The sequence below is a fragment of the Chrysochloris asiatica genome, unplaced genomic scaffold, assembly GCF_000296735.1.
Source record: "Chrysochloris asiatica unplaced genomic scaffold, ChrAsi1.0 scaffold00009, whole genome shotgun sequence".
Taxonomy (NCBI): domain Eukaryota; kingdom Metazoa; phylum Chordata; class Mammalia; order Afrosoricida; family Chrysochloridae; genus Chrysochloris; species Chrysochloris asiatica.
Genome location: NW_006408527.1, coordinates 21,585,815 through 21,612,592, shown reverse-complemented (window position 1 = coordinate 21,612,592; position 26,778 = coordinate 21,585,815). Strand labels below are relative to the sequence as shown.

Here is a 26,778-nt window from a genome sequence, read left to right as displayed (position 1 = left end):
GGCTCACATCTGCACCCCTCAGGGAGGGTGCCTGCTGAGGAGAGACGCAGCTGTTAGGAGTTGGAATTAGGATGGAACCCAAATGTGTCAGGCACACACAGGCCGACTCAGACATCGGCTACTCAGCAGGCACAAACTGAGCCCCCAATACTAACACAGGCAGGATCTAGAAACTAAGACACAAACTCCTCCTAGCTTAAACCCAGCTCTCTGGGGCTGGGACACTTGCCCACATGACACTAGGGAAAGCTGAGTGGAAAAAAAGCAATTATTTATTTTGTATGTGCTGTGCTGTTCCTCGGAAACCCTATACAGGGTGCTGTGATTTGGAACCAACTCTACAGCACTGACCAACATATGTTAGTCCTGCTGTAAATTCTGCTCTTGTTGCTGTGGTTTTGCACCATTGAGTTAATTCCAATTCATAGAGCCCCTACAGCGACCTGGATCCTCTGAGCATAGTGTTATGAGCCCCATGTTTTTTGGAGGAGAATATGAGGAAATCTTATATAGAACGTGAAGTCTAGTAAATAATGGCGAAGAGTTTTGCCCTCAGGGCATTTGACTCCAAAGCTCAGCCTCTTTCCTCTTTTATTTTCTTGAATGTAAAAGGGAGATCACAAATGGCCTACTTTCAGTAGTTGTGAGAAGTAAGTGGAATTATTTGGGCAGAATTTAGCCAGTGCCTAGCACAGAAGAAAAGAGTTCTGGTAGCGTAGTGGTTACGAATCGGGTTGCGAACTGCACGGTCAGCAGTTCAAAACTACCAGCTGTTCTGTGGGAGAAAGATGAGGCTTTCTGCTCCCATAAAGATCTACGGCCTCAGAAACCCTGTACAGGGTCGCTGTGAGTTGGAACCGACTCCACGGCACATAGCCAGCCAGCACAGAAGAGATCTCCAGTAAATGTCAGCTGTATTTATTGTGATTCTTCTTTGTGCCAGGCATCTTAGAGGATAGTAATGCCAGAGTCACCCAGATCTCATAGATAACAGGAAAGGTAGGGTGCTCTAGGATGGGAATCCATCGGGATTTCAGAATCACCACGTGCCACCATTCAGGAATCTAAGGCAAAAATCTTCTGTGATTGTGCTCAGAGGTCACAGCCTCCATTTGAAAAGAGTTGTTGCTGTTGACTTGGGTCCACCTCCTGACAACCGCACACACAACAGACCAAAATGTCTCCCAGTCCTGTGCCATCTTCCTCATTGTTGTTGATATGCTGGAGTCCACGGTTGTGGCCACTGTGTAGAACAATATTGTTGTCATCTATAGGGTTTTCATTGACTAATTCTTTGGCAGTGGATCACCAGGCCCTTCTTGCTATCTGTTTCAGTCTGGAAGTTCTGCTGAGTCCTGTCCACCATGGGTGAACTTGCTAATATTTGAATACTGGTGGCATAGCTCCCAGCACCATGACATGGCAAGCCACCAGAGTACAACAAACTGACAGGCGGGTGGTGGTTGAGAAAGGTAGAAGGAAACTGAGAGAGGGAATCTGGCACAGCGCCCTCAGAGGGCAGCAAAATCCCACTGGCTCTGTGATTGAATACAAGGATGGTGCCACATGGCTACCCAGGGACAATCACACCAATACACAGTATGGTAGGATCCTGATCCAGCTTGGGAATAGCAGTTGTCTTTGGGCCTAAGGTTCCCATTTGTAATAAGAGAGAGTATTCTTTGTATTAGATGATTCCTCCCTTCCTGTTGTCAAAGTTTTATTCAGTTCTATAGTAGACGTAGTTCCCTTCATAGGCCTAATCACAGCCATTCCCAGGGGAGTCCAGAAAAAGATGAAAAGCAGAAGGGGATATGGGGCAATTGGATGTAGAGAACTTGTAATTGACCGCTGGAAGATTCAGTCCCAGCCTGCTTCTCAGAGACAGCAGCCTGTGTTGCCAGACTGGCTATATAGAGAGTTAGGATGGCATGGGGTGAGGGATCATGGGGATTCAGAGCTGGACAGTGCAGGGCAGTAGGCAGCTCACAGACCCCTTCCTGTTTTCTCTCCATGCAGAGACCTGAGTATGAACAACCTTACGGAGCTGCAGCCAGGCCTCTTCCACCACCTGGGATTCCTGGAGGAACTGTGAGTAGACGCTTTGTGGACTGGGGTTGCCAAGGCTGAGCAGGGCTGGGGGCAAGGTTTTGGCTGTCTCTAGGTGCTGTAGGATCAGCACTGGACTGCAAACCACAAGATCTGCAGTTCAAACCCACCAGCTGTTCCTTGGAAACCCTATACAGGGTTGCTATGAGTCGGAACCAACTCGACCACACTTAACAACAATAGCAACAAAACGCTGTAGGATAAGCACTGGACTCCTAACCACAAGGTTGATGACTCAAACTCACTACCTGCTCCACGGAAACCCTAAATACCATCGCTGTAAGTAGGAATTGACTCAACGGCACTTAACAACAATAATAATAGCTGTAGTTAAAGAGCTCTGGTGGCATAGTGGGTTATGTGTTGCACTGCTAACTGAAAGGTCTGCAGTTCAAATCCACCAGCCACTCCTCAGGAGAAAGCTGAGACTTTATTCTCTCATAAAGGTTTAAAGCCTCAGAAGCCCTATACAGGGTCGCTATGAATCGGAACCGACTCGACAACCCACAGCCACCATCACCGATAGCTGTTTCCAAGGAGCTTCTTCCTGGTGTGTATGAATCACCAACCTTGAAGTTAGAAGTCCAGTGCATATGTGGACTCCAGTAGCTGTGGGAACCAGGAGTCCCTGGGTGGTGTAAATTTTTAACGTGGTAGGCTGCTACCTCAAAGGTTGGAAGTTTGAATTTACCCAGAGCTATCTTGCAAGAAAGGCCTAGTGAGGAAGAAAGGCCTGGCAATCTACTTCATAAAAGGAAGCCATTGAAAACCCTACGGAGCACAGTTCTACTCTGGCACACATGGTGTCACCATGCATTAACTACAGGACTAATGGGAAGCTAAGGCTGTTCTTGATATCAGCCAATACCAGCCCTGTTGTGGAACTTAGAGTGGCAGTGTGGTGGTATAGTAACTCTAAAACATAACTTTCATCCTTCCCTGAAGCCAACTCTGTCTACAGTCACAACTTCCCATGGGAATCATCTTTTACCTCCTCTCATCTCCCGAATGTAACCACTCTCTAAGCCTGCTGTTTCTTACTCTGAAATGTCTCCTACCTCCATCCCCTTTATTCTGTTCCCACTGCTACCACGCCAGACAGCCCCTCACATCTAGGGGCTGCATCAGCCTCCCTGCTCCTTTCTAATGGAGCTTGTCCTCTTTCTCACCATCCCACCAGCTCAAGAAACTTCTGTGTCTCCTTATGGCTGAAAGAATAGATTCCTAAGACGCTCTCTCACCTGGCCCAATCCTACCTGGTCAACTGTGCTTCAGCAGGGCCAGTCCTGTTCATCATCCCTAATAGCTCCTTCTGCGTTTGCTCTGGTACCCCTGCATCAGTTCCAAGGACTCCTCTGCAATGCCTTCGCAGTATTGTCCCTCTCTGCTGACCTTCTCCAGTGGTACTCATGTATAAATCATCTCCACAGTTACAGTTCCCAGTCTGTCTACTTGGAAAAGCCAGGTCACTATGCTCCTGGTCATTGCTTTCATCCCACTCCTAACCCTAACACTTCCTAGTCCTGATGTGGTGCTGCAGGTTAATGCACTGGACTGCAAAGTCAGTTTGAGCTGCAAGATTGACAGTTCAAGCTCACCAGTCGCTCCTCAGAAGCCCTATACAGCATCACTATGTGTCAGAACTGACTCAATGGCACTTAACAACAACATAGATCCTAGAAGGAGCCCGGGAAGCACTGTGGGTTAGGCCTCAGGCTGCTAACTGCAAGGCTGGTGGTTCAATCCCACCAGCTACTCCACAAGAGAAAGATAAGATTGTCTGTTCCCATAAAGATTTACAGTCTCAGAAACCCTATATGGGGTCATTATGAGTCAGAATAGACTTGATGGCAGTAGGTTCTGGTTTTGGTTTTGATAGATCCTTTGGGCTCTACTAAGATTTTCTAAAACTGCACAAACGGTGGCTTCCTGGCCCTGAAAGCATTCACTGTTTCACCTCTATTCCGACTGCACTGCTCCTGTATCAAATCTTGATCCTAGACAATGCTCTTCACAGATGCACTCTACCTCCCTCTGCTGCAGTTTTGAGCCCATCAACCCCTTAGGGTCATGGCTGGATTTTAGCCCTTTTTTGGGTAAACAGTGGAGTTCCTGAGTAGTGCAAAACAAATAGCATGCTCAGCTGCTGCTGAACTGTTGGGAGTTTTAATCTACCAGAGGTACCTTGGAAGAAAAGCCTGGTGCTCTAATTCCAAAGTACCAGCCGTTGAAAAGACTATGGATCCCAGTTCAACTCAGACACATGTAGGGTTTCATATATTGGAGTCCACGCAATGGTTTTTAGGTGTTCTGGGGCAAAACTGCCGAGGAAGCTGCCTTCCAGAAGCTTCTAGGCTGAGATCAAAGAACTGTGGCCAGCAGGTGAATGAGGCTGCTGTCGGTGTAACCAGGGCATTCTGTGTGAGGAAGTAGTCAGGTGAGTAGAGCTGGGAATCCTTGTTGGAGGAGTATTTAGACAGTTTTCAAAAGAGATGGACAAAGTGAGAGGCATAGAGGGGCCTTCTAATGTGAGCGAGACTAGCCTGGGTGACAATGAAATGTAGGAGCAAAGTCTGAGGAGCTTGGGGCAGGTGACATGTCAGGTACACCTAAGAATTTAAGACTGCTCTTCCATCTTCCAAGGACCTGGTTTATGCATTCATCTATTAACCAAAAAGTTGGTTTTTCAAAACCACCCAGCAGCATTGTGGAAAACAGGTCTTATGATCTGCTTCCACAAAGATTACATAAAAAAAAAAAAATTCAACCGAGGAATATAACTCGAATTGTAGCCAGCTGATCAGTAGTACTATTTCTGGCAAATTCTATCTAGTATGATAATCTGCTATCATCTGCTGGTTTAAGACTTTCCTGGCTAAGACCGCTAGTTCTTAAAAAAAACATATAAAATGTACAGAAGAGATCACAATCCAGAAGCCACTTTGGGACTCGACTCTACTCCGTAATACTAGGTTGTGATGAAATGGAATCAACTTGATGGTATGTGTCTGGTTGTTGTTTTTTTTTTTCTTTCATCTTCCATTCTTTCAGATGGGGTTGTTGTTGTTGTTGTCAGGTGCCATCAAGTCGGTACTGACCCATAGTGACCTTATGCACAGCAAAACGCAACACTGCCCGATCCAGGGCCAACCTCACTACTGTTGCCACGCTTGAGTCCATCAATGCTGCTACTTGGCCAATCCATCTCGTTGGGGTTCTTCCTCTTTTTCTCTGACCCTCCACCTTACCAAACATGATATCCTTCTCCAGTGACTGGTCCCTCCTGACAATATGTCACATCCTAAAAACTCATCTAAAGGACCCTTCCTGGGCAAGTGCCCACTTAACAGAACTCATGCTCAGAGATCTCAAATAGCCAGGTGCCTTTCCACACGCTATCTTTTACGAAACAAAACAACGAATGGCAAATCAACAGATTCTTATTACAGATACCTATTTTAAAATAGCTTCTGGGATAAGTCAGCACAATCTCTGTGCTGCAGGCCTCTCTGTAGGAACTGATGCACATAATAATGTCCTTGGGAACCTGCGAGAGCCAGAGTGCCTTCTGAATCATCCACAATTAAACTCTGCACAGACAGGTTTTAGTATTAAGCATATGCATTAAGTATATTTCATTGCACCTGCTCCCTTTAAAATTGGGGATCACCTTATGACAGACATGGAAATGCTTAATTAGACCAGAATGTTAAACTAATTAGAGCACCCCATTTCCTAACCCTCCTGGATTAATGGGGGTTAGCTATGCAGTTTAGTACATGGGAAGATACAAACATATCTCCATCTGCACCTGATTCTTCCTCTGGTGGTAACACAATGCAACCTGAGTACAACCCAGCTAGTCAGGGTTGTGGATAATCCACATTAGCACGGGAGATGATGGAGCATTGTGGAGAAGATGTGGGCCTTGGAATTAGTCAGATCTGGGTGAGAACAGTAAACTCTTCCATGGGCTGCTACTAGGACATTTGGGGGAAGTCACTTTATCTCTCCAACCCTCAGTTTCCTTATCTGTAATTTGGGGATAATAATAGGGTTATTGTTGGAGCCTCTGGGTGACATAAACAGTAAACCTGTTTAGTTGCTGATTGAAAAGTTGGAGGATTGAGCCCACCCAAAAGGTATGTTGAAACAAAGGCCTGGAGATCTATTTCAGAAAACTGAGCCATTGAAAACCCTATGCAGTACAGTTCTACTCTGATACACTTGAGGTCATCAGGAGTAGAGCTGACTCAAGGACAGCTGGTACTGGTGTATGAGCCGAGGTGTGTGAAGCACTAACACACCGTATACCTCAATAGATGGTCGTTGTTACCACCATTTTTTCCTATTATACCCTAGGATACTGACTAATGGAGGTCACCCTTCCTTGGGCTCCCTGCCAACACCACTGACCCTTTTCTCTGATTTACAGGCGCCTTTCTGGGAATCATCTCTCACACATCCCGGGACAAGCATTCTCTGGTCTCTATAGCCTGAAAATTCTGTAAGTATAGGTATACCCCCCTTTCACATAGAAATGTGACATTGAAAATTGTGGGCAAATCAAAGTTTTATAACCTGTGTCTTGATTTGTCACCAACTTGCTTATCATTTCTTTATCTTCATTTTTAATTTCAATTCTTATTTCCTTATCTTTATCTTTGCTTTCACTTTTTCTATAACCAACTTCAGGATCTGTCAACAAACATTTAATTGCCCCTAATATTTATACAGGAGTCCTGGTGTGGCCCTGTGGGTTAATGCGCTGGACTGCAAAGTCCATTCGAACTGCAAGGTTGGCAGTTCAAGCTCACCAGCCACTCCTCAGAAACCCTATACAGGGTTCCTAAGAGTCGGAACTGACTTGAAGCACTTAACAACAGCAACAATGTTTATACAGGGTCACTCTGAGTTGGGACCTACTTGACAACACATAACAACACTATTTATGGCCACCCCTATAAGGTAGTGAAGGAGCCCTGGTAACTTAGTGGGTTACGAGCTGGGCTGCTAACCTTAAGGTCAGTAGCTCGAATCTACCAAATCTTGTAAAGATTTACAGCCTCAGAAATACTATACAGGGTTGCTATGAGTTGGAACCGACTTGACGGCACTCCATCACTGCCATAGGGTAGTGAAACATCTTTTTAAATGTAATGTGAATAATGACCATCAGCATAGCACTCTGTGGGGCTGAGTTCCGTTGTAAACCCAAGTGCTCTCTCTGATTGTTGCTAGAGAGGAGAAATCCAGATTGGTTTTCTTCTGCCATCTTCTTTAGGCCCAACCGTAGTCTCTCTGGCTACAGCACTGAGTTTTCATTCTTATTGCCAACATCTCTTCTTTCTGAATTCAGGCTTCTTCTTTTCAGTTCTTTTCACCTTTCCTTGGAAGCAAAAAAAAAAAAAATGAGAATGGAAGAGGCCCTTATATTGTTCCATCTAGCTTCCTTCTGCTATTGATCTGATGACCTATTTTACAGAAGGGAAAGTTGAGGCAGCATCTCCTTCCATCCTAACCCATGACTCACCTTTACCCACCCAAGACTGTTTTCCCACAAGCCCTTCTGTGTTCTTCTGAGGAATGAATGTGAAAGGAGGTGGGGAGGATCTGCACAGGGACTGAGCTGGGTAGAAAAGGTTCCTGGGGAGGGTATTTTGACATAGGAACTAGTTTAGGAAGAAAACGAGGATCCTAGGTACTGACCCTCGAGCAATAGAATGAACATTTTGGACCTCCCTGACGTGGTGAGCCAGTCCCCAGCTCTGCTTCGCTCTCAGTTCATACTTGCCTTATAGGTCTTCTTTGTACAGTTGAGGAGGTTGTTTACTGCACAAGAGTATCAGACTATGGGAGCAAAAAGGGATGAAATCCAGTCCTGTGCCCTGGTTGGGGGCTGCATCCATCCAAGGATTATCTTTTTCTAATTTGTTCAGAGGTGCTGATGAGCGAGCGGTGGCTCTTCTGGCTGCTAGCTGGTACACAGCCCAAGGTCCACATCTGAGTAGTCTCTCTCTCTGCCATGTTGTTGGTCCCTTGCCTCTGTTACTGCCTCTCTTTCTGGCACTCTTGACTCTCAGCATCTCTTCCAAAGTGTCTCTGAGTCTCAGGGCTCTCTGGTTCCTCTTCCTTTCCTCATTCTGTGCTCTATCCTCAGCTCTCTCCTTTCTCTTATTCTTCTCTGTCAAAGACCTTGTCCTCACTCTGTTCCCTGCCTTTCCCATCTCCCTCTGCCTCCTCTGTCTGTCTAACTCCCGAGGGGGCAGGGAAGCCGTGTGCACCAGACGTGCAGTGCAGGCGGCCTGCTTGGTGGCATGTCTATGCCCAGTGACAGGCTCAGACCTGCATCCTGGATTAGAGAGCAGGGCTCTGTTTGCTGGGCCTTCAGAAGATGTTAGACTCACGTCCCGTTCCTAAAACTCCGGCTTAGAGATGAGCCTTCTCTTTCTTCTTTGCCTACATTAGGCAATAAATCAAAGCCTTCTCAAAACCACAGGGCTCCCGCCTCCTTTTTACAAACTGGCGCCCTGGGCTCAGGGAGTTGGGTGGCTGTAGAGGCTGTGGGTGGGAGTCACACTGTCCCCTCCCTCTCCACCATTGACCCCACTTTGTCTCATTCGCAAAGATTATCCAGCCCCACCCCCTGAAACCTCTGTGTCTGCTCTTTGCCACCACAGCTTCTCCACTTTAGGGGAGTGAGTTGGGTTGGTCCAAGGAACGATCTTCTCACTCAAGTTCCTCCTACATCCTGGGCAGGTAGTACTTTCTGATGTCGAATCTCAGGCACCTTTGTTGCAGTCCTTCCACCTCTGCAGACCAGCCAGGACCTCTGTTCTACCTCTGTCTGGTTGGCCTAGCACCCTATCCCTCCCTTATCCAATCTACAAAGATTCCTTCTGGACCTCAGTTGTCTTTTGTCAGACCCAGATCTGGGAAACAGGGCTCACAGCTTACGGACTTGCCTCTCCTCCAGGCCCCCAAGAGGCTGGGTGGGAGATTCCCAGATGTACAGAACCCCTGGGTATCTGTGATTTAGGGACACATGCCATCCTGGGAAAGACTCAGACTCTAGAAGGGCACTTGGCTGCTTTGAGCCCATGTGGAGCCCCAGCTTGAAGTCACCCAGGAGCAGGAGGGCATTCGATTCTCTCAGCCCCATTCCTTGGGAAATCTCCCTGCGTTGACCTCTAGCATGGTCCTCTTCAAGCCACCTTATATTGAGTTGTCTTGGTTTGACACTGTCTTGTGCAGAAGGAAATCTCAGGACCTCGCCTGATCTCAGAAAAGATGTTGATAGAGAACACTTAGGCTTCTTCTCTGGGCCTCATTTTTCTCACATGTAAAGCAGGGATGTTGTTGTTCTTAAGTGCTGTTGAGTTAATTCTGACCCATAACGTCCTTGTATAGAGTTTCTAAGGAGCAGTTGGTGGGTTTGAACCACCAACCTTGTGGTTAGCAGTCTGGTACTTAGCCTATAGCCCTATACTAGGACTCCATAAAATGGGGTGTTGCAATTAAATTTTCAATAATTTTTAGCTGCAGAAACTTAAAAGCAAAAGCCCTTTGTGCACGAGTAGTTAGGAGGGTGAACTCCAGTCTCTGTCTCTCCCACTCACCCCAGTGACCCAGGGGGCCCATCTTAGAACCCTGGGACCCAAGAAAGGGCCTTCAGAAACCAGTGGTGGATTTTTGGTACCTTCTGGCCATGGCATCCCTGGTTTCTGTCCCCAGATGCCTCTCACACAAGAGAGATGTTCCCAGGGCATGCTTCACGGAAGAGGAGGGGAGACAAGAAAGTAAGGAGTCCTGGTGTGGCACTATAGGATAAGCACTGGCCACAAGGTTGTTTTGAACTGCAAGGTCAGTGTTTCAAATCCACCAGACGCTTCTCAGAAACCTTATACAAGGTCGTTATGAGTCAGAACCAACTCTATGGCACTTAACAACAACAGCATTTTTCCCTTGTGTGTGTTGCTATGATGTTGACGAGGTTTCAGCAGAGCTTCCAGACTAGGAAGAAAGACCTGGTGAACTACTTCTGAAAAATCAGCCAATGAAAACCCTTGGGTCACAGTAATCTAATCCTATTGTACATGGGGTTGCCGTGAGTTGGTGGCCAACCCAATGGCAGCTAACAGCAACAGCAATATTCCTCCCCCAGGGATTTCACTGGGCTAATGTATGGCCTGGGCATTGGGTTTTCTAAATCTTCCCAGGTGAATCTACTGTATAGCCAGGGTTGAGAACCAGTGGTTCACCAGGCAGAATCAGTGCCAGGGAGAGAAGTAGGCAAATGCGGTCACAAAAGGTGCTGGAAGCTAGTCTTGTGCTTTGTATTTGTATTTTAAGGCAAGTCACTCCCCCTATCTGAACCTGTCTCCTCATCTGGAAAACAAAGAGGCTGATCCCTTCTAAAGATCCTTCCAGCTTTGATGACCCAGTTGTGCTACATTAAAGGGCTGGGAAATGAGGCCAGGAAGAGTAAGGGAAACTGGGCCATTTGGTTTCCTGTGTGGTCCAAAGTCAGCTGCCATGCTGACTTCAGCCTGGTGGGTTTTGATTCCATGCAAGAAAGTACTCTCTGATGATTAGGCTATGGAGCATGGAATGAGATCCTGACACTGAAAGGACGGTTAAGCGCTCTCTGAAGATGCATCTGTGTTGCTAGGGGAGAAAAAAAAGCCGGTTGCCGTCTAGTTGACTCCAACTCATGGTAACCACATGTGTATCAGAGTAGACCTGGATTCCATCGGGGTTTTCATCACTGATTTTTTTTTTGCAAAATAGATTGAGTGCCTGGTTGTTTTTCTGAGGTACTTCTAGGTGGACTCGAACCTTCAAACTTTTGGATAGTAGCTGTGCATGTTACATACAACTAGGAGACACGGAGGGTCTTTCTAGCTCTGAGATTTGACAGAGGAAAGTGTCCAGGGGGATCTGAGGAGGTGATAGGTGTGGAGCTTGGGTCTCTGCATTACCTAGGGAGTAACTAGAGGGGTCCCTGGGGAAGGCAGGAGGCCCTATGGAAAGAGGATTCATAAACATGAGCAGCCTGTGTTCTTCCCTGCATTCTCACTCCTTACTTGTGTCCTTACTCCAAGCATTCCTGAGTCTAGTGGGTGACAATCAAGGCAGCCCACCAAAACCCTGAAATAAAAAGGAAGGACAGAAGTACTAAGCAGAGCAAACCACTACCAACTCATGGTGACCCTACATGACAGAACAGAACACTCCCTAGGGTTTCCAAGATGGTAAATCTTTGTGGAGGCAGACTGTCTCTTCCTCCTACTGATGGGAGTGGCTGGTGGGTTTGAACCACTGATCTTTCTGTTAGCAGCGCAATGCTTAATCCACAGTGCCCCCAGGGTTCCTTTTAAGCAGGGTAGAGGACAGGAGATGGCTTGGCTCACTGAATGTTACAGCGGATGAGGTTTTATGAATCTGCTGGTTGTCTCTTCCTTTAAATGATGAGGGAATGGAGGCCCAGAGAGAATGAACTTAACTCAAGGTCAGCTGTTGTTGATTAGTGCCATCAAGTCAGTTCCTACTCATGAAAACCCTGTACTGGGTTTCTGAGGAGCAGCTGATGGATTGAACCGCCAACCTTGTGGATTGCAGTTCACTGCTTATCCTGCAGCGCCTCACCAGGAGTAGGAGATTATCTAATAATTAGTAAATTGGATACCACATATTATTGATAATAATATCAGCTAATATTTTATAGCATTCTTCTGTAAGTGGGACACTTCTGGAAATGCTGTATATGAATTGTTTAATTCACATAATCAGTGTTATGAGGTCAGTCCCATGCTCCCATTTTACAGATGAGGAAACTGAGGCCCATGGAGTTGTAAGTAACTCTCACACTCTCACGTAGCTGGAAAGAGGCAGGCCTTAGAATGTAAAATCCAGAGCTGTCTCATTTTAGAGCCAGCAGCTGTGACCCTTATAGCATAAAGAAGTCTGAGGGGCACACAAAGTTCCACTCTTGAAACAAAACTGCAATGGGAAAGTCTCTCAGTTGTGTGGTGCCTGAATGGACGGGCCAGTGTCCACCAGAAGGGACTGAGGCCACTTGCCCCCTGTGCCGCTATCCCTCCCTGCTGTTCATTCCTACCCTCTCCTTCCCCACACTGCACTCACCCCACCCCAGAGCAGGATGACAAGGGCAGGAGGCACCTGGTTCTCTGCATTCTCCAGGGTCTCTCTTTGTCCTCAGCTATGCCTCCTGATGTGGCACTGTAGGATAAGCACTGGACCCCAAGGTCAGTTTGAATCAAAAGGTCTGCTGTTCAAATCCACCAGCCAGTCCTTGGAAACGCTATACAGGGTCACCATGAGTCACAACCAACTCAACTGCACTTAACAATAACTACAACATGTCTCTTCTCAGATCCCATCCTATGTCCACAGGGAACCCAACTTTCCTTTGTTCTTGTGTTACTGAGGTTTGGTTTGTGCTTGGGATTTGCATTTGTCTATAAAAGGAGTGTAAGAGAGGAAGCACAAATGACTCTGACCAGGACAGCCACATGGAGGAATCTGCGCCCTCAGAATTTTCTGGTCCTTACTGCATGCACCCTGCCTGATGAAAGTGGTATGTGGCACATTGGACTCTGGTTCTAAACTCTGAGTTCAAAGCCCAGCTTTGTCACTTACCAGCTGTGTGTGACTCTTTCCCCAACCCTCAGGCCTGTTTCCTCATCTGTAAAATGAAGATTGTAGTCATTCCTATGTGTCGGTATTAGAGTGAGGATAACTTGAAGTTAATACCTTTAAAGGTCTAACACCAGAGCCTGGTACATTAACTGTTTGTTAGGGGCTATTGAGTGGATTTTTGACCCACAGTGACCCCGTGTGATTGAGTAGAACTACATTTCATAGGTTTTTCTGGGCTGCAATCTTTACAGAAACAGATTGCCAGTTCTTTTTCCTACAGAGCCATTGAGTGGATTTGAATGGCCAACCTATTGGTTAGCAGCCAAGTGCTTAACCATTGCACCACCAAGGTTCTTTTACTGTTAGTAAATTTGGAGACTGTCAAGAAGCAAGCCATTTTTCCTGGAATGTGACCTTACCTGAGTGCTCTTTTCCCTCTGTGTCCTGGTTTCCTCCTCTGAAAGATGGGCCCACGATGCTTCCTGGGTGTGGGTGATATGCCCCTCCTCCCCAAGGAGCTGGCTGCAGCCAGCCTATGCTCTCCTCTTGGGGCTTGGGCTGGCCCAGGTGCACCCATGGTAGGGCGGCCTCCATCTCTGCCTGGGGCAGTCTGTGTGTGCTTCCTTCCGGCTTCTCTACTTTTCTTTGAACTCCCTTGAGGTCCACACCCAAGTGCCCTCTGTCTCTTCATTTCTGGGGCTCAGGTCTAGAGGTAAAGAATATTCAGATGGTGAATACACCCAGTTCTGTCCATAGAACAGGACAAGCAGGACCCTGTTCAGTTCTACAAGCCTGGGGGACTCCCTGTGCTTTGAAATACCTTCCTCAAGAATTTGCAAGCCCCTGAAGTACCTGAGTCTCTGAGGCCCCAGCCTCTCCCCTTCCCTGTGCTCTCTGACCTTCCACCATACCTGGGCTTCTCCACGTGTCCAACGAGCTGCATAGTTCTGGGACCCTGAGGTTGGACCTCTTTTCAGGGAGGCAGCCTGAGGAGCAGACCACTTCTCTTCTTCAGTGGTGGCACACTGATTCTGGAGACTTTGAACTGCTTCTATAGATACCCTCTTCTTTCCCAAAGAAACCACCACTCTCTCAGCTGCATAGACTGGGAAGAAAACCCCACATTTCCTCGCACCCTTCTTCTTGATTGTTCCGACTCATAGCAATCCTGTATAGGGCTTCCAAGAATGGCTAGTGGGTTTGAACTGCAGGCCCTGTGATAAGCAGCTCAGTGCTGATCCTACAGTACCATACCAGAGGTCCTCCAGAATCCTTTTGTTGTTAAGTGTTGTTGAGTCGGTTCCAACTCATAACAACCCTGTATATGGTTTCCAAGTAGTGGCTGGTGAGTTTGAACCACCAACCTTGTAGTTCAAACCGGCCTTGCAGTCCAGTGCTTTATCCCACAGTGCCACACCAGGACTCCTCCAGAATCCTAGTCGTCCTTATTTCTGCTCCTCATTGCTTCCTAGAATATGTTCTCTCCTTTCCTCTCCATCATCTTCTTTACCCCTACCTCATTGCCCCAAGCCAGGCCTTCCAGCCTCATGTGCATCCCACAATACCTCAACAGCCTCTGAGTCCCCACTCTCAAGGTGGGAATGGGGCTAGGGGGAATTGGGGAGGGCAGAACCAGGACTCTCTTACCAGAGGGCTCAGAAACTGGGGTAAGAGGGCAGGTCTGGTCTGGTACAGGGGATTCAAGGGACCGATGCTCTGCCCCCAGCTCCACATGCACACATGCAGGTCCTCAAAGCCCTTCTCTCTCCGTACAGGATGCTTCAGAACAATCAGCTGGGAGGAATACCCGCAGAGGCGCTGTGGGAGCTGCCTAGCCTACAGTCTCTGTGAGTCATTAGAGGGCCCATCTTGGGAGTCGCCAGCTTCCTGGGGCCTGAGTCACAGCCCTAGCCCCCCTGCCTCAGCTTTTCCTCCTCTCCGCACGCCCCCCTCTCCGCATGTTCCAGACAGCATGCCGCTCCTGGCTTTGGTTTCCTTGGGGTTTTTTGTTGTTGTCATCAGTGTGTGTATATGTACACCCGCGTGTGTATTTCGGGGAAGAAAGGCTCCAAGCCACGCTGGAGGACTGTGGGAATGGGACCTCCCTAGGTGGGGCCACCGGGGCAGCTGTCTTGGGGCAATTGGCGTTCTGCCACTAGAGCCTGGGGTGGGGACTGCCACCCCAAAGAAGTGTCAGGAAGGGGCTGTCTTTTCCACCTAGCCTGCTCTTGTCCCCAGGGCTTGAGGGTGGGGAACAGACTAGGGTCAGACACCCATTACCCCTACTTAAGGGTGGGAACTGCGTTCCCAGGACTCAAAGGCCACCCAGGCTACTAGATCCAGCCTTTCAAAGAGTCATGCAATTTCTTTCCCGTCCAGCAGGGGCATCATGGAACTAAGACAGAGTCTGGGGGTGGAACAGGAACAGGTGCTGTATTAAGGTGTCATTGAGCTGACTGACCACCAATCCTCATCAGGGTTTATAGGCACCGGGCCTGGAGCACAGTAGGTGCCCCAACTCAATTTTCAGGTACATCTGCATCCTGAAATATGTGACAGTAGATAGACATTTTGGGAACATCAATCTATCTATGGAGTCCTGGTGTAGTACTGTGAGTTAATGCAGTGAACTGCAAGTCAGTTTGCAAGGTCAGCGATTCAAGCTCACCACCCACATCTCAGAAACTCTATAAAAGGTCACTATGGGTCGGAACCAATTTGACGACACTTGACAACAACATCTGTGTAAAGCTGGGGCATGACGTTAAGTCAGTGGGGTGTTTAGTGTGTCAGGGCACAGCTCTGGATCTCTAGACTCATGGCTCCTGCCTTGGCTGCTGACTTGCCCATGGATGTGGAAGTCGGACAACTCTAAACTGCCCTGGCTCTCCTTGGATGTAAGGAGGAAAGAAGTCTCTCCTCCTCATGACCACTCCTCAGGCCCCATTCACCATGAACAGTTGCAGGGTTCAGGCTGGCAGTAGAAGCCCTTCTCTCTCCCTAGGTTCCTGGCTAGCTAGCTGTGGGTAGGGTTTTTCTTCCTCCTCCTGCCCTCCTATTTCTCTCTGTGTCTGCAGCCCGCTGTCCCCAGATGCTTGGTAGGCCCCAGGCTTCTCCTAGCCTCCCCCTCATCCTCTCTACTTTCTGGCCTTCCTCCCAACAAGTATGAGGCCTCTGGCCCAGCCACCTCCTCTCCCTCTGTCCAGGGTCACCACTGGATAGGGTCAAGCAACCCAGCAGTGCCTCTAGAAGATCAGAGGCCAGGTGGGTTTCCTAACGGCAGACTAAACATTTGCTTAGGTGTCAGCAAAGCAGGGACAGCCAAAAATAAGCGAGAGGGGAATTTGATATTTTATTAATAGCATCAAAGAGATCATCATAGGGAAAAATTAGATATTTGCTAGGCTAATTTTCTGTTGTAAAATATATTATAGAACATTCATAAATTTTAAAAAAATTTGTATATATTATTCAGTGACATTGATTACATGTAATCTGTACAACCATTATTACCATCTTTTTCCTTTGCTGGACTTCTTGATATTTATTTACTTATTTTTAACACATTTGGAATCATATTTTATTTTCAAAATAACTCAGTTACTTAGGCAGGTAAGATATTTTTTCCTCATTTTACAGACAGGGAAACTGTGGTTCAGAGTTGTTATTAGTTGCCGGTTGTATCAAGTTGGCCCCGACTGAGAGCAGTTCATTGCAAAGCCCCCAGAGATAGTCAAGAAGTTAATAAACCTGTGGAGGGACATTTAGTATTGTGAAAATGAGTATGCTTAAAAGGCCACAGAATTGGAACCTAGAGTCAGCCAAGAAAATATTTCATTTGTTTTGAAAATGACTTGTAAAGACTTGATTTCTCAGCTTGACATTTATTTTGAGATTAAGTTTTTGTTGTAAATTGTGAAATACATCTCTGGGATATTTAGAGTTTCCAAAGGTCTTATCTTTCAGACTAGACATGGAGCTAATGGGATAAGTACTGGTAGTTTTTCTACCCTTTCTAGGAAATGGGCAGCCTTTGGAGCTGGGTGGTGGTGGTGGTTGTGTGCCGTTGAGTCGGCTCCAACTCATAGCGACCCTGTACAGGGTTTCTGAGGCTGTAAATCTTCATGGGAGCAGAAAGCCTCAACTTTCTGCCGTGGAACAGCTGGTATTTCGAACTGCTGTCCCAGAGGTTATTGTAGCTGGGAGAGAACTAGACAATTAACTTTTACCCCTAGCTCCATTGCTCCCTGTTGCCTGGGTGGGTCAGGGGCAGGGGACAGAAGCCCACTCCCAATTCACATAGTTAAAATGCAGATGATTCAGTTTTGCCTTTTACAACTCTTTGAGCCCAGCACTGACCCATGAAGCAGAAAGCTTGTTTCAAGTCCTGCCTCTGACCCTGATTGGCCTCAGTTTCTCCTTCAAGCTGGGATTATTATATGAGAGGGCTTTAAAAGGTTGGTGAAAAAATTGAATGAAAAAATAACAGAATTTTTACTTGAACTTTTTGAAGCCCCTCATTGACATTTCCTGCCTACCTCATAGAGTTGTCATGAAGATCGCATATCATAAATGGGAGAGGGATTTGGAAAAGAGAAGCCTCCAGTGTGAATGCGATGGGACTACTGTACTATTGTTCATTTAACGTGTCATCGATCCATTCTTTTTACAAATATGGTTGTTGCTTTGTTGAGTGCGCTTGAGTCAGCTTCAACTCAGAGTGACCTTGTATAGGGTTTCCAAGAGCAGTTGGTGGATTTGAACTACCAACCTTGTGGTTAGTATTCCAGTACTTATGCTACAGCAACACACAGTGGTCCATTACAGATGCTGTTGTTGTTGTTAAGTGCTGTTTAGTCATTTCTGCACACTACAAATACTGTTGTTGTTAAGTGCCTTTGAGTCATTTCTGATTTATAATGACTCTGTATAGGGTTCCAGAGGAATGGCTTTTTTGAACCACCAACCTTGCAGTTCATAACGACCTTTCAGTTCTATGCTTTATCTCAAACCACCACACCAGGACTCCATCCTGAAGGCTCTATATGGTAGGTGTTACACCCTGGGATTTTGAAATTTGGAAGATTCAATGAGGTACCACCTCGGGTCTCAAAGTGAGGCTGCCCCTACCTACTTCAGGTTTCTCCTTCTTGGATCTGCCACCGCCACCAGTTATCATTGAGTTGGTTCTGACTCCTGACCATTCCTACTGTGTCAGAGTGGAACTGTGCTCCATAGGATTGTCAATGGCTGATTTTGTAGAACTAGGTTGTCAGGCTTTCTACCTCAACGTAGACTCAAACCATCAACATTTTGATTTTCAGACGAATGTATCAACCATTTGTACCACCTAGGTAAAACCAGGTCCAACTGACTGACAAGAGAGAATGGGAACAAATGACAATTTTGTTTGAGTGCCCTTGTGGCAGCACTATAGAAGATGTTCTATGTACATTATCTTATTTCATTCAAAAATTTCACTCATCTAATTTCATTCATTATCTTATTTATAAAAGCTTTCCTAATGATTACTGTTTCCACTGCCAGATGAGGAAATGGAGACATGAACAATTCAAGGCTCTCTAAGGTCAGAGCTGGTGAGTGGGGAAGGCAAGGCTAGACTAAGTGGTGTTGGTTTCCAAAGGCTGAAAGTTTAAGTCTTTCATCAAAGCTACAAGGGAAGCTCCTTGTTGGTGGTCATCTTTGGGTGACCCTCCCTTCTTCCCCAGGACAACTAGTCAACAGAAATATCCTTCTTCCTGTTGGAAGGCAAAGAATCAAGAGGTATTTTGGGGACACACCTTCTGCCCCTGCCAGTGTATGTCATCCCCAGAGTAGACCAGGCCCCCCTAGGGGCTTAAACCCTTGGAGAAGGCTGTTGTTCATCTCCAAAAAGCTCTTGTGGACTTTCTTGGGCCCTCAGGAAAGGTTTAATATTGCTGTCTACTTTCTACCATCTAGAAAATGTAGGGGGTGAGTTTTTGGTGAGTCAGGAGTAGGATTAGGGGATGGGGCCAGCCTAACTGGCACGCCAGCCCCAGGTACCCAGTTGGACATGGCACACAAGCTGTTTGATCTGGCATCTGGTTGGCGGCACCAGCTCCACACACCTCCCCTCCCTGGATACACTTGCTCTCCCCTCAACAATGTGGGAGGGGGAGGGTGGCAATGCCAGACGTGTCCCGCCAGGCCCGGGCCAAAGCCAAGAGTAACCACTGGAAGCCAGCAGAGCCTGGGGGTGAATAGAAATTGGGTGGGGGTGAGGCAAGCAAGGGGGAGTACATGGAAAAGCAGAAAAACTGCTCTGGAAGAGCTGGGGACTGAGGCAGAATAGTGCACTGGAGCTCAGGCTAGCTGGTCCCAGGAGAAGCATTGGGAAAAAACAGTGACAGAAATAAAGGGGAGAAAACAGGACAACAACCCATTCTTGGATACCCTGAGGGGAAAATGCAAAAATGCAAAGGACAGCCACATGAAACTGGCCAACACTGTGTGGAGCTGGAGAAATTAACCATGAGCAGTGCCAGATTCCAAACAGAAACCCAAGTTAGAATCACCACAACCCTCTCAGCCCAAGCCAACCGTCTAAAACATTGTTCCCTGCTGCTGAGGGGAGCAAGGTGGGGAAGTCACGTGAAGGGTGTGTGCCTGTGTACTGAGCTGGGGTGATGTGGGAAGGACCCTATAGGAGCCATGACTCCCACTTATCAATCACACATCAATACACTAAGTGCTTTCATATATTTTGTTTAATCCTGAAAGCCCTCTAAGGCAACTTCCCATTTTATAGATGTGGCAACTAAAGCCCAGAGAAGTTAAACCACTTTCCTGAGGTCACATAGCCAGGATATAGCAGAACTGGGATTCTAGTATACTAGCTCTGACTTCAAAATACCATGTTCTTAACCTCTGCCCATAAGTTGTTGTTGTTGTTGTTAGGTGCCATTGAGTCGGTACCGACCCATAGCGACCTTATGCACAGCAGAACAAAACACTGCCCGATCCTGGGCCAACCTCACTACGGTTGCCACACTTGAGTCCATTGATGCTGCTACTTGGCCAGTCCATCTCGTTGGGGGTCTTCCTCTTTTTCTCTGACCCTGTACCTTACCAAACATGATATCCTTCTCCAGCGACTGGTCCCTCCTGATAATATGTTCAAAGTATGAGATGCAGAGTTTGGCCATCTTGGCCTCTAAGGAGCACTCAGTCTGCACTTCTTCCCCTTAGTACTTCTCTGAAACTATAATGCTTTTAGAATACAGAAACATGAATTCAAATCCTAGGGCTGTCACCAATTAGGTGTGAGGCCACGGGTAAGTAACCACCTGTCTCTGAGCCTAAGTTTCACCATCTCTAAAATGAGAGATCAAATGAAATGATTGACATACAGATGTCCTAAGAGGATGCCATGATTCCATTAGGAAGATTCAAGAAATTCCTAATGGTGTTACTGGCCCTGCTCTTGAATCATTTATGATCACTATGTGCTTGCTCTCTCTGGGCTTCAGTTTACCTCTTCATACAATGAAAAGTATCCTGGCTGAACCTTTCTGGTCTCCTGGAGGTGTTCTGAGGTGGGATGAGTCTTTAAGTCCTGAGTTTTTCCAAGAGAAAATGGATAAGCCATTTTGGCCAGTCTGTGAGGTCCCACGAGGACAAAGATGGCAGATGTCCCAGGAAGAACCAAAAGCAAAGAGTTTCTGAATAAGCCCCCTTCATTCCAGATGTCTGACCCTCCTGCAAGGAGAGTTAGACCCCCAGCCAAGTGACTGTGATAAGACTAATAACTGGCATTTAGATAACACTCAAGTATTGGTCTGCGTCCTTTTTATTTATCATCTCTCTTAATACTAACAATTCTCTATGGGATGGCTGCTGCTAATATTATCAGGATTCCCATTTTATAGATGAGAAAACTGAGAAACAGAAGGTTTGAGTGACTTTCTGAAAGTCATACAGCTAAAATATAGCCGTTGTTGTTGTTGTTAAATGCAATTGGGTCGGTTCCAACTCATAGCTACCCTGTTTAGGGTTTCCGAGGAGCACCTGGTGGGTTTGAACCCCAACCATGTGGTAGCAGTCCAGTGCTGATCCTACAGTACCACACCAGAATGTAGCAGAGCCAGGGTCAAATGCAGGCAGGCTGGCCCAAAGTCCACCTATGTACTTAAGCATGATGTTGGGCCCTCTTTCAAAAGCAGTTCTAGGAGTGGTGGCTGAATAAGATGACAAGCCTCAGGGGACAGGCCATTAGTGGACTCTGGAGACCAAGCTATTTCCAGAGCACCTGCTCCCAGAGCTGGCCTTGGACTGTGATTCTGTTGGAGGGATGCCCGAAGATCCTGGATTGGTACATTTCTGCCCTTCACCTTGAAGTTCTAAGAGTTGAGTGGAGCCTGGGGAGTTAGGGGCTGCTGACACTTTGGCAGCAGCTTTGATCTCAACACCCTTAGCCTTGACTGGATCCCCCAAGGTTTCAGTGAGGGAGAGTGCCAGGGTGATCTGTTTCTGAAGAGCATGAAGGCATTTCTAGGAGCTTTTGCCAGAAGCATTGCAAGGAGTAGCACATGCATTGGTATCCTCATTTTAAGACAGATTTGGGGTGAGGTGGAAAGATAGGGTGTCTTGCTCAACATTCCTACATAGGTTAGAGATGGGGCCAGCATGGAATCAAGTAGAGTATTTTTGTGGTGAAGGTGGAAAGGCCAAACTCTGACTCTGACCTCACTACTCACAGCCTCCTAGAAGCAAATCTTCATGATGCCTCAGCAGATGGCTTGGGTGGTTGCAAGAGAAGGAGCCACTTGTGATATGGGGCCAGAGAATTCCCTCAAGGAAGCATTTTCTCAAGATTCCTGAAAACTTCAGGAGAAAGAAGAGCATCATGGATGATACAGAAAGGGGTCTTTGGGGAAGGCACTAAGGTTGGGTAGAATTTACACACGGGTGGTTCTCGAAGTATAGTTCCTTACCCAGCACCATCAGCATCACTTGGGAGCCTCTTGTTAAGCGCCATCAAGTCAGTTCTGACTTATAGCAACCCTGTTTAGGATTTCCAAAGAGGGGCTGGCTGGTGGGTTTGCAGTCCAGTGCTTATCTTACAACTCCACACCAGGATCCAAATTCTCATATCTCACCCCTGACCTACTGAAGCAGAATCTCTGAGGGTTGGGTGCTCTCACCCCTACCCAGCAGCCTATATTTTAAGTACCAGACTGCTAATCACAAGGCAGATGGTTGAAACCCACCAGTTGCTCCTTGGAAACGCTATACAGGGTTGCTATGAGTTTGAACTGGCTGGAAGGCTCTTAACAACAACTAACAGATTCTGAAGTATGTTGATGATTGAGAACCACTGTTTTGGAAGAAGGGGATGTCTTAGTTTCATCAGGCTACCACTATAGGATAAGCACTGTAAGGTTGGTGGTTCAAACCCACCAGCTTCTCCTCAGAAATCCTATATAGAGTCGCTATGAATTGGAACCTACTCAACTGCACACAACAAACCTATTAAAATGATCACAAACTGGTGACTTTAAAACAAGAAAACATTATTCATTCACAGTTCTGGAGGCAAGAAGTCCAAACTCAAGGTGCTAGTTGGACTGTACTCCCTCTGTAGGCTCTAGAGAAGAATCCTTGGCTCTCCCAGAGTCTGGAAACTGCTGGCATTCCTTGGCTTCTTGTTACATCTGTTTAGTCTCTGCCTCTGTCTTCACATGACCTTCTCTTCTTTCTTTCCTCTGTGGGTTTCTTACAAGGACACATGTCAGTGGATTTACAGCTCACTCAGATAATCTAGGATGACCTCATCTTGAGATCCTTAAGATCTGCAAAGACCTCATTTCCAAATATGATCACATTCACAAATTCTGGGAGTAAGGATGTGGACCTATCTTGTTCAGGAGCCACAATTAGGCAACCTGCTATAATGGATGATGCTGATAGCAGAGGAGGAAAAATGAGCCTGGCTCCTTCAGGAAAGTGAACAGCTCTCTGGGGATGAACAGCTGAGAGCTGAGGCAGGAAGTAAAAAGCAGGTGGGGGGAGAGAGAGAGCTGGTGAGATGGTTGTGTCTGCAGTGAGGGAATCTGGGAAAACCAGCCCCAGAGCTGGCGGGAAGAAGGAATAGCAGGAACCTGAGGTCTGGGCAACTCCTGAAGGTGCCCAATCTGCCATGGGGAAGGCACCCTAAGCTGCCCCTGAGCTCTGCAGGTGACAACTTGCCTGCCTGCAGGAGAGAGCAATCAAGCTCAGCTGTGCTGTGGGGCCTAGCTGAGGGGTCCCCAGGGATGCACGAGGTGGCAGATGGCCTCCCTGGCACAGCTATTTCAAGCTCCATGATTATATGCTACTGTATTTGGATATCCCCAAGGTTCCGGGAGTTGATTACTATATGTGTCTGGGGTAGAGGCTGCTCTGAGGTGGGCGGGCACGTGGGCAGCCCCCTACAGCTGATGAGGGTCTAACATGGGTAATTTGGCTCCAGAGAGATGCTAGGACAGTGTCTGTGGTGGGCTGTGCCCTTGGATACCGGTAGAATTTCTTTTAGTGGTAAATGCTGGTCTGGGACAGAGTTGGCCCAAGCAGGGCCACCCAGGAGCAGCATGGTGCTTCAGCCCCATGGGAAACACCTCAGCTCAGACTTGTGGGTTTCCTCAGCCCTCCTGACTATCCACTCTTGCTATGGTGCTGAGGTGACATGTATAGGGGGTCTTCTTGAGCCAGAATGTTCCTCTGGTTGGGTCAACCCAATGCCCAGGCCTGAGAGAGTTAGTAGCAACCAGGAAGAGGGTGTTTTTGTTGTTGTGAAGTGCTGTTGAGTTGATTCCAATCCATAGTGACCCTGTATAGGGTTTCCGAGAAGCAGCTGGTGAGCTTGAACCATCAACCTTGCAGTTCAAACGGCCTTACAGTCTGGGGCATTAACCCACAGAGCCACACCAGGACTCCAGGGAGGGGCTGTAGGGAGCTGATAATTGATTTAGTTTAGGTGCATGTGAGTTCCTGGCAGAGTCATGAAGTGGGGTGGTCCCTCCTCACCATAACCCCATGAGAAGAGACCAGAGGTAAGCTTCCCCCCTAAGTTCTCCATCTCCTGCATTACTGCCCCTTCCTGAGTTAACAACTCTACTACAGAGCTCTGGATTCTAGATGTGTCCAGAGGGAAGTGGAGATCTAGCCACTGTCTCTTACTTCCCCCTCCCCCAATTTATTCAAGCTTTGTTGAGTGTCTAGAATGTCTGGTCTAGAAGATACTGAGATAAATAAGACCAGGGCCCTGACTTCCCGCAGCTATGGTTTGATGTGAGAATTGCGCTCTCTCTCTCTCTCTCTCTCTCTCTCTCTCTCTCTCCCACACACACACACACCTTTGCTTTGGCCCTCCTATACACTATGGACTTAATTAAGCCTCTGAGACAGAAAAGCCAGTGCAAGCAGACATGATGTAAAATGAGTGAGAATCCACCCCTTAGGTGATTAGTATGAAATTAACATTTGAGAATCCCTATTCTTTTGTCTAGGAACCCTGGTGGCACAGTGCTTAAAGTGCTTAACAGCTAATAAAAAGGTCTGTGGTTTGAGCCCATCAGCCATTTTGTGGGAAAAAGATGTGGTAGTCTTGGAAACCCTATGGGAAGTTCTACTCTGTCCTATAGGATCATTAGGATTTAGAATTGACTTGATGGCAACAGTTTCAGTTCTTTTGTCCAGCAGCTTCTAAGACACCCTGCCTTCTGTCCCAACCAAAGTTAAGATGGGCGTAATCATTACTATCCACTCCACCCTATACTGTAGACCCTAAAGACTTCCCATGAAAAGTCCCCAGCTCTTAGAATTCCTTCTTATTCCCCTGCAGTCACTTGTACACATGAGATGAAAATAAAAGATCTGGGTTGGTTTGGGTGTGTGTCCAACTGGAGACAATGAGGTATATCTGATAACTTCTTGGCGTATGCAGCTAGACAGATAATGGTTAAACTTTGGGAAGACCTTCCCAGCTGTCTATATCCACATAAGAATGGGGTAAGGCTAGTGTAGCTGCTTCTGAAAGTCATACTCTCCTCACTGACTAGGACCAAGAGGAAAGGTACAGATCTACTCCTGACAGTTCCTGGGGGTTCACAATATCTTTTCATACTTCTACCCCATAGAAGCCTGAGAGAAGTAGCCCTGGTGGTGCAGTGGATTAAGCATTGCCTTGCTAATACCACAGTTTGAATACACTAGCCACTCTGGGAAAGACAGTGGAGGCAGTCTTGGAAACCCTCAGGAGCATTTCTACTCGGTCCTACAGGGTCTCTATGCATTGGAATTGATGCAGTGGTTTGAAGCCTTAGAGTAATACAGAGAGGAGATATGAGAAGCCACAGCAAGCAGCTAGGAAGGGGTGGAGGCAGTACCTCTGTGCCAACAGCCTGCCTTCCATGGGCCACACCTCTGTAGCCTAGCCAGCTACCCACCCTGCACCTCAGCTCTTCCTCTCATAGCCCCCAGTCATCCCAGTAAGAAAAGACAGGGGTCGGAAAAGTGGGATTCTTTAAAAGAGTCTGTGAGTAATTTTCCACCCATTTATGAGGCTTTGGAGCCCAGGTGGCTGCCAGCCGCTTGGTGGAGTATGGAAATCCACACACCAACTGGAAAGGCAGGGAACCGGCTCCTGCCCTGGCTGCGTGGGTGGAGGCTGTCTGCCTGAGACCACAGGGCAGTGGAATAATGAAGCTGGGCACGCTGTGAGGGCCACCCAGTCCAACAGTCTCTCCCAGGTGAGGAAACCCAGTAGCTGTGGGAGAAAGATGAGGCTTTCTGCTCTGGTAAAGATTTACAGCCACGGAAACCCTGTACACAATCGCTATGAGTCGGAACTGACTCCATGGCACATAACCACCACCACCCATGAACACTTTTGGAGTCCTGTTGTGGCACTGTGGGCTAATGTGTCAGACTGCGAAGTCATCTGACCTGCAAAGTTGGTGGTTCAAGCTCACCCGCTGCTTCTTGAAACCCTATACAGGGTCCCTATGGGTTGGAATCTACTCAACGGCACTTAACAACAACAACATGACCACTTTGATGAGATGGCTCTAAGATCAGTTGTTATGGAATATGACCCATCCCTCCTCTCACCAGCCTGAAGACCTGTTTCTGTACTCAGGGCCAACTCCTTCTCCCTCTCACCCTTGAATTAAACAACTCCAGGAGGCCTGGTTGGAGGACTCTGTGAACTGTGGAAGGGTTTGGGTGGTAGAAGGGTGGAGTGAGAGCCCAGGTTTTTGGTAGGTGAGCTGCTGTGGAGTAGAGGAAGTCCACTGGACACAGGGCCTTGAGGGGTTCTGGTAGCCCCTGGCAAAGTCTCCACCGTCTCCCATATGTCCTAAAAGAAGTTAATTCTTTCTTTGGAGGCTTTTTGGAGTGTCCTGCTTTTATTGCCTTTTGAGTAGGAAGTATATCACCTTTCTGGGGCTGGAGGCCACAAAGGACAGACAATCACTGGAGGTGACCTTGATCCCATCCCTCTCCTTAGAGCCAAAGTACAACATTCTGGGGTATGACTGGGGGAAGAGAAGGAGAGGAGGAGTGAGATGGAAGGGAGGGAAGACATGTGTTTTGAACATCCTCCATGTAACACACCACAGCTGGTGCCCTCCGTAGGTTTCTACTCCAGCAGAGGGACCACCAGTACCATTCACTGAGGCTCTACAAGAGTTGCCCTGGACCCCCTCCCGCTACCACCTTCTCTCTCTCCCTCCTCGTCACCTCCATTTCTCCATCTCCAGTCTGGCTTCTGTTGCCCTCCCAGTCCATCACAGCTTTTTCCGTTATGGTTATCAGTGACCTACACACACTAAATCCAACTGGCAATGCCCAAACCTGGTCTTATTTGACCTTATAGCAGCATTTGATAGTACTGACCATTCCCTTCTTGAAGTCCTCACTTCCCTTGGTTTCTGTAAGGTTAACACATTCTCCTGGTTCTCTCCTAGCTCTCCAACCACTCCTTCT

The 26,778-nt window shown here is 47.4% G+C and overlaps 1 protein-coding gene across 1 annotated transcript in view; it reads left to right on the top strand.

Moving 5' to 3' along the window:
- Window positions 1–26,778, top strand: part of LGR6 (leucine-rich repeat containing G protein-coupled receptor 6) — a 147,547-nt gene that overhangs the window by 39,386 nt on the left and 81,383 nt on the right. The window contains 3 exon segments of the mRNA XM_006834223.1: window positions 2,020–2,091; window positions 6,545–6,616; window positions 14,547–14,618. Of these exon segments, the coding sequence (XP_006834286.1) occupies window positions 2,020–2,091; window positions 6,545–6,616; window positions 14,547–14,618 (216 nt within the window).